The following is an 8,346-nucleotide window of genomic DNA, read 5'->3' as shown; positions in this document are numbered from 1 at the left end:
ATATATATATATATATATATATATATATATATATATATATATATGTAAAGGTGTTTTAAACCCTTCCCACACTCTTGCAATATTCTAAACAGTGTTTCTAAACGCTCTGAGAGACAGAATGTCATGATTTCAGCTCTCTGCCTCGTCTGCTCTCAGTCCCCTGCAAGCGTTCTTGGCCACGCCCACTTCTCCACTCTGCGTGGAGAACAGCTGATCAGCTGAAGCAGGAAGTTTATCCTGCAGTGTGGGCTGCACAAAGGTGCAGCAGGTGCTGAATATTCTAAAATAATTCATTTTAAATAAAAATTTCATGCAGATTATGCGGCTCATCCATCAATCAGCCAAATGTGTGTCTTGACCAATCTTATTGTGGAAAAACAGCGATACAAGGAGTCTGCGATAAACGAACCGAGGGGCTACTGTATATAGATAAATTGAACTAAATGCATTTGTATTTATTTTTTTTACTTATGGAAGGCCTGAGGTCTTACCTGAGCTCTTCAACCTCTCTGATGTAGTTCTGTATTAAAGTTCCGATCTCTTCACTGCCTTCACCTACAAGACAAAGAAAATGTAGTTTGTCAAATTACCTTTAAAAAAATGGGTAAAGTCTTGAAAAGCTTAATTAAAAGAAACGAGGAGAGCTCAAGTGAAGTGTGAAGCGATAAAGCATCTCTCTCACGTACTTGACTTGGTGAGCAGAGTGCTGACCTCATGGGCCAGCAGATGAGTCACGCGGGTGTTGAGGTGATCGATGGTCTCCTGCATGGCCTTCACTCTGAGCCGCAGCGTCTCGTTATCCCTCTGCAGCATGGCGTTCTCTTGGTGCATGTCGCTGTAGCCCTCCGAACCATCCTCACATGCAACACGCTTCCCCTGCACCAAGTAAACAGCCAACAAACGTGAAAAAAAGTCAGAGCTGAAAACAAACAAAAGGTGATTGTTTTGAGTAAGTTAGTCTCCTGGAGCAGCCATTGTTGAACTCTGGAGGCTTGACATGGACAGAAGTCCAGCTGTTTAAGCCTGAAACACAGAATCACTATCTGATCCAGCCACAGCTCGCAGAACTCTGCTACTTGTGGACTCCAGTCACATCACATCTCTTGTAACGATCTCAAGGTCATTGTGTGTTCTCTTCAGTAACCTTGATAACCTTAATACATGAACAGACAGCCGATATAAACGACTGCCTGTTTGGGAGAGACCTGGAGGTTATAGAATAAAAATAAACTTCTGACAGAATTCTTTTAAATCTCATTATTCTTGACTCATGCTCCACAGACTTAGTATTCGACTCCTCCAATCAAAACAATATATTCTTGTCTATGACCAGAGCGTGTAAAATGCTGATATTTAAAAATGCAATCCTCCTAACTGTCACACAGCAGAGATGAGTGGATGTGTAAATGTTCCACCGGTGGATTTTAGTTTCACGTATTCATCATCTGCTGCAGCAGGAATGGCCTCAGTAACACGATCCACTCTTACTCTTTGCGGCGTTGTCCATTTTCTTCTTCTCACGTTTACCCATCATGCATCATTTCACCCCTCTCTCATCGTCTTATATCAGTTACACTGACAGCAAGTTAAAAAAGCGTGTTAATCACATTTTTATCTTGCTACTTCCCATTTGTTCTCTCCGGTCTTCTTCTATCCAACATAATTTTTCTCCTCCAAACTCCTGTGCTCGTACGTCACCAACTCTGCCTGCTTCCTGTCCGTCTTCTGTTGGTCTCTCCTTGACATTCGTCACTCACCGCCTTGTACTCCATCAGCTCCATCTGGAGTCGGACTATCTCGGCACGCAGGGCGTTGATCTGCTGGCTGGTCTTGTCTTGGTTCACCACCACCTTGTTCTTGATGTTTCGGGCTCGATTGGCGTACTTCAGCGTGTTCAGCGTCTCCATGAAGTCCCGGTCTGACGGGCTCACGCAGGCGATCATTACTGTGCGGCTGCAACATTGGGGACATTGGCTCTCATAAGCAGCCGTTTAATCTTTTGTATATTAATTGTTTAATAACATTTGAAGATGTATTTGTTAGTGCATGCAGGTGTACCTGTTGCCTCCCAGTGAGTCTTGTAACAGTCGGGTGAGTTTGGAGTCTCTGTATGGGATGTGTCCTGCCTTTTTCGTTTGATCACCTAAAGCGCTGATCACGTTTCCCAAAGCGAGCTGACACACAGAAGAGAGACGAGTAAACAGCAGTTTACTACACAGAAGCAGATGTGCAGAGGAGGAGCAGAGCAATGTGCAGCAACTAAGAACAGAAACTGGTTGTGTTTGTCCCACCAGTCCACAGTTGATGGAGATTCCCTCTCGGGCCCTCTCTCCTGTGGCCCCGGTGCGTTTAAGCCTCTCGGAGCCAGCCAGATCTACAAAGTGGAACTTGGCCATCAACGTCTCGTACTCCGGCTGGGCAATGGGACCAGAGTCCACACCATTCACCACCTCGTTCTCCCCTCCTCCATTCTGCAAGTGAGAAAAGGGAAAAATCAAAACAAAAAGAGACAAGTTTCTCATAAATTACTGTGTTGTGCACTAAAGTGGCAATGGTTTCATCCGTTTGCATGGTTTTTTTTTGTAAATGTACACAAAATGTTTTTAGATTTGTTTTGCGTGTTCAATGATAGTGGTGTACAATGGTAATTCTGTCTTATCCTCCATTAAACTGTGCAGATAGTATGAACCTCCCTGTCATGATTTCAGAGCTCTCGTCTTTCATTTCTCCAGTACATACACCTCTCAACTTCAAACCTCCAGTCTCACCATTTGCAGCTGCTGACAGACTCTCATCTGACAGAGGTGGATTGTGAAGATGGCGTGCGACCGGGAGCTTTGGGCGTTCATCTGAGTGCTGGCTGTGGTGCGGGACAGAGCGCCGAGCTTCAAACACTGCAGCAGCTGAAGCACACACAAAAGATGGAGATTTGTTTCTAATTTGTAATTAAGAGGAACAAATCAATGATAAAAAAAAAACAGACTGAAAAGGAATAATTGCTTCATTTTTAATATATTAAAACCTATTATCACTCAGCGAAGTTCTAAGAACACACAATTTCATTTCATCTGTCAGAAAATCTCTTCATCTAGTTGTCTCCAAACAGAAATGCTCCAGACATCTTTATTTTACATGAGCATCTGTTACCCATAAGATTCAACTTGGCACTCTTATGCTGCATCCTCATTTTTTAAACGACCCATACCTTTTTATCTTCCTCCTTTTCTTATTCTTCTTCTTTGGGCTGCTCCCTTCTTCAGGGGTTGCCACAGCCAACTACTGTATTTTTCGGTCTATAAGTCACAGTTTTTTGCATAATTTACATGTCCTGCAACTTATAGGCGAAGCAACATATTTATGGATTTTCTTTCATATTTATAAACCATTTTTTGGCTTTCATTCAATCTGACTGGAAAAAAAATTGAGCAGTACCACTTTCAGCCACTTGATGGCAGCAGAGTAGCAGTAGCAGTATGGCATACCGTTGTATCATGTAATAGGTAAACGTGGCTATAATGACAAATTCAAAAAAGTTCAAGACAAAAACAACTGGACTTTATTTATTATACTTTGTTTTCCAACATTTTTCAGTCAGGTCATCTAGACAGTTTCTTTTTTTGTGCTGAAACGTTTCGCCTTTGATCCAGAAGGCTTCATCAGCCAAGAAAATGCACAACAAAACTGATTCTTCCCCCAACAGCTTACTCCAACGTGGAACAAACCAGTTCTGCTTGTGATAAGATGGTCTCTTTGGTACGCCCCTCCTCCGTTGCCGACCCTCTTCCTTGGTGACGGTCGTGTCAAACTGGTTGAAAACAACAAAGTCCAGATGACCTGACTGAAAAATGTTGGATTGTATACCTGGATTATTGAGCAAGAACTTTGTTGTTATACTTTGTTTTGTTTCTTTCTTAAACTTTATTGAATTTACCGTGTCCTAGATGACTGAGAATCTTCACCAGCTGTTAATGACTGAATCGGCTTGCCGTATAACCCCACCTTCGTTGTGCTCGCTGCTTGGAACCATCAAACCAGCTGCACCGCCCCGGCGAAATGCAGCTGACTTGCCCACATTCCCGGGTTGTCAGCAATGATGCGTAACAAACGCGACACATCAGCGGTGACGCATAATAGGTGCGATATATACGACGAAGTGACATATTTATGGATTTTTCCACTTTATTAGACAAATACGGACTGATGCGACTTATAGGGCGGAGAGACATGTACGGTGGAAAATACGGTAAGTTGCACAAAGACTTGGCGATTGTTTTTATACCAGAAGCCCTTCCTGACACAACCACAGACAACCGAGCTACCACAGCTCTCTATGTGGAGCAGAGAGCGGCCATCTAGGGAACTCGGGGGAGTAGTTTGGGGGTTAAGGGCCTTGCTCAAGGGTCCAGAGTGGGGCAAAGGAGGGTGGAGACGGGGACGAGTGCTTCAGCAATCCTACCCACATTTTGATGTCGGTTCCGGGAGTTGAACCAGCGACCTTCGGATCACAGGCCCACCTTCTCTAACCTCTGCGCCACCACTCCTTTTCTTTATCTTCCTCCAAACACCATTAATACACATTCTCCACACCACTCCTACAGTCTCACAGAGAAGTGCACATTTGTCTCCATTTGTCTCTCAGATGTTAATATTTCGATAAGTTCAAAGCAAAGGTTAATTATCGTAGCTCTATGTTCAGTCTTGCTCTGGTTTACTGAATAAACTACACACAACTACTTTTTTAATTCTGTCACCAATTTAAAAAGATTTAAAACAGCACACGCTGCACATTGTTGTTGGTTAAGTGTCGCTGCTCTGCAGCAAGAAGGTTGCAGGTTTGACTCTCGGCTGGAGCCTTTCAGCATGAAGTTTAAATGTAATGTTTGTTCACAAGTCTGGTTTCCTCCCAGTCTGAAAACATACACGCTAGGTTATTTGGCAACTCTACTATGTCACTTGGTGTGAGTGGTAGTTGTCTCTATAGGGCACTGTGATGGACTGGTGACCTGTGATGGACTGGTGACTTGTGATGGACTGGTGACTTGTGATGGACTGGTGACCTGTGATGGACTCGTGACCTGCGATGGACTGGTGACTTGTGATGGACTGGTGACCTGTGATGGACTCGTGACCTGCGATGGACTCGTGACCTGCGATGGACTGGTGACCTGCGATGGACTGGTGACCTGCGATGGACTGGTGACCAGTGATGGACTGGTGACTTGCGATGGACTGGTGACCTGCGATGGACTGGTGACCAGTGATGGACTGGTGACCAGTGATGGACTGGTGACTTGTGATGGACTGGTGACCTGCGATGGACTGGTGACCAGTGATGGACTGGTGACCAGTGATGGACTGGTGACCAGTGATGGACTGGTGACTTGTGATGGACTGTGACCAGTGATGGACTGGTGACCTGTGATGGACTGGTGACCTGTGATGGACTGGTGACCTGTGATGGACTGGTGACCTGTGATGGACTGGTGACCAGTGATGGACTGGTGACTTGTGATGGACTGGTGACCTGTGATGGACTGGTGACCTGTGATGGACTGGTGACTTGTGATGGACTGGTGACCAGTGATGGACTGGTGACTTGTGATGGACTGGTGACCTGTGATGGTCTGGTGACCAGTGATGGACTGGTGACCTGTGATGGACTGGTGACCTGTGATGGACTGGTGACCTGTGATGGACTGGTGACCAGTGAAGGACTGGTGACCTGTGATGGACTGGTGACCTGTGATTTACTGGTGACCTGTGATGGACTCGTGACCTGTGATGGACTCGTGACTTGCGATGGACTGGTGACCTGTGATGGACTGGTGACCTGTGATGGACTGGCGACCTGTGATGGACTGGTGACCTGCGATGGACTGGTGACCAGTGATGGACTGGTGACCTGTGATGGACTGGTGACCAGTGATGGACTGGTGACCTGTGATGGACTGGTGACCAGTGATGGACTGGTGACCAGTGATGGACTGGTGACCTGTGATGGACTGGTGACCTGTGATGGACTGGTGACCAGTCCAGGGTCTACCCTGCCATTCACTCACTGATTGTTGGGGACAGGCACCAGCACTCTGTAACCTTAAACAGGAACAAGCAGGTAAAGAAAATAGATGCATGAATAATGGTGCGTGAAATTCTTCAGCAAACATTCTTGAAGCTCTTCTGACCTTCGTCTCCAGACTGTAACTGTTCAAATACGCCTCTCGTCCACTGTCATTCGTTACTTTAAAGTGGTTTTGAATTAGCGAGCCTCTTAAAACTGTTCAGACATCTTGATTACAAAGGACAAAGAAGCTTCATGGGGTGAACTAGCCTGGGTTAAAGTACTTCGTTTGACTCATACCTTTTTTTTTTTTGCATCGTTAACCTTTTTACTCGTTTCTGACAACTGCGCACCAGGTGGCTGTTGGCAGCTCTTATGCTACGTATGTTTAGCTTTTACCACACTTTGCTTCAGTCAGCACTCACTTTCATCGTTAACATCACACATTTTAACAGACAGTAAATTTGGTGTCATGGGAATTTTCTCAGAGGCTATAGTTTTGCACTTTTTGTGCTACCACCATCAAAAAGTATAATGAAATAAAGATCAAGTGTTTTTAAAATAAAAAGGCAGAAAACATCAAAGCTCATTGTATTTTTTTTTTTTCTACCAACTACTCTGTTCAATCCTATTTTGGTTCTGTTGAGAGAATAGATCAGTCACTTCAAAATCAGCAACAATAGCTGGTATAAGGTGAAAAATTCAACATGTTTTTTTCCAGGTAAAAAGAACAAAAATCAAAATAAGAAACACCTCCTTATTTCACACACACAAACCCACCTCCTCCTCCGAGTGCACCAGTCTGGATGTGACGCCTGTGGTGTAGATGCTGCCGTTGCTATCCTCGTGGATTTTGATGTTGGACTTCTTGCTGCGACTCTCTGGATCTCTGGTTCCATCAAACAAGTCCAAGATCTCCTCATTGTACAACTACACACACACACCACAGTCATTGTGAACGTTTCTTAAAAGGCTGATACATCACCTTAATATTACACAGCAAAGAAATGTAACATTGTCGTGTGTTCCTAACATCCTTAACTTGTAAAACAGAGACTTTTGCTCTCGTTTGATTGAATAAAATCTTGTTGAAACACAGATCTGCAGCCACAGCAGTCACAATAATGATCTCCCTGAAAACAGGGAATGAAGGGGTCATGAGCTGAAAGCTCAGCTGTTCCCACCTAATGCCAAACACACATCTGTTTACATCAACAACGATAACCTTTTGACCTAAAAACCACCCACTGATAACGAGGAGCACAACAGATAAAACAAATAAATGACAATAATCTGCATGTAAAGCATATTCATTATTTATACTAATATTTCTTTCACAAACTAATGATTTATCAGGTGATGCTCATACCTACAACAGTCCACTCCCTAATAAAGCTTAAACAATTATCGTCTAGAAATCCCCGGGGGAAATGATTACTAGTCATACATCTCGTTTCTCCTACACAAGCATCCCTCCCTCCCCCGATTCTTCGCTCTTATCCGTTTTCTGGCCCTCGGTGATGAAGAATAATGTCAAAGGTAATGGCCAACATTAATCAGGACCAACAAAGCACGAGCAGAAGCTGCAGCCCATCTGTCTTCGGCCTGTCACTTCCCGTTAGTGGAATGGGAGTTTGATCCTGTTGTCTCCTCTGTTCTGTCCCATCTGGTTAGAGTTAATGTGAACCAACATCCAGCACATGCGCGCATACACGCTCGCACTTAAACTGGGGGTGGGGGGTGGAGACAATCTAATGTACGTAGTTTAAATGTTGGATCGAGTCATTTGTAGCCCACCTCCAGGAACTGGGCGCTGACTTTAAACTCTGGCGGATGGATGCCAGCCTCCTGGGCACGCAGCCTCTGGCTCTGGATGCTCTCAAACAGTTGGTGAACAGCCCGTGGGATGATGCCTTGCTCCGTGAGGCTCAGGCTCACGTCAAAACCCGTTCCCATGGTGTAGGTCTTCCCTGAACCCGTCTGAAACACATCCCGTCAACAACAAGGACAATGTACTTGCATTCAAAACACGGAGGCCTGTTTCTTGCACATGAATGTCAAATCACTCGACTTTGATGAACTCAGTGAGGATGTGCGTGTCTGGCATGCACTACTGTATATGTGCTTTTCTTTTTGCAGACGTCAGTAGTGTGCACGTCTACAGCACTCTTTTTAACCCTTGATTAAATAATGTGAGATACATTTTTCTTCTGTAGGTTTTTGGGCGTTTCTTGTCCTGCAGTTTGAGCCGCTTCAACAAATCATAAATCAAAACGTTCGGCTCTTTC

At 44.6% G+C, this 8,346-nt stretch overlaps 1 protein-coding gene across 1 annotated transcript in view; it reads right to left on the bottom strand.

The window, feature by feature from the left end:
- Positions 1-8,346, bottom strand: part of LOC119412118 (kinesin-like protein KIF21B) — a 40,315-nt gene that overhangs the window by 2,896 nt on the left and 29,073 nt on the right. Inside the window, exons 3-10 of the mRNA XM_037679092.1 lie at positions 7,856-8,038; positions 6,839-6,988; positions 2,769-2,903; positions 2,292-2,471; positions 2,059-2,174; positions 1,758-1,953; positions 687-876; positions 492-555 (exon numbers count right to left, since the gene is read on the bottom strand). Of these exons, the coding sequence (XP_037535020.1) occupies positions 492-555; positions 687-876; positions 1,758-1,953; positions 2,059-2,174; positions 2,292-2,471; positions 2,769-2,903; positions 6,839-6,988; positions 7,856-8,038 (1,214 nt within the window). The remainder of the gene's footprint in view (positions 1-491; positions 556-686; positions 877-1,757; positions 1,954-2,058; positions 2,175-2,291; positions 2,472-2,768; positions 2,904-6,838; positions 6,989-7,855; positions 8,039-8,346) is intronic.

Source organism: Nematolebias whitei, chromosome 7 (genome assembly GCF_014905685.2).
Source record: "Nematolebias whitei isolate Nwh7 chromosome 7, NemWhi1, whole genome shotgun sequence".
In the NCBI taxonomy this organism is placed as follows: domain Eukaryota; kingdom Metazoa; phylum Chordata; class Actinopteri; order Cyprinodontiformes; family Rivulidae; genus Nematolebias; species Nematolebias whitei.
Note: the sequence above shows the minus strand (reverse complement) of the source record. Positions and strands in the feature narration are given on the sequence as shown.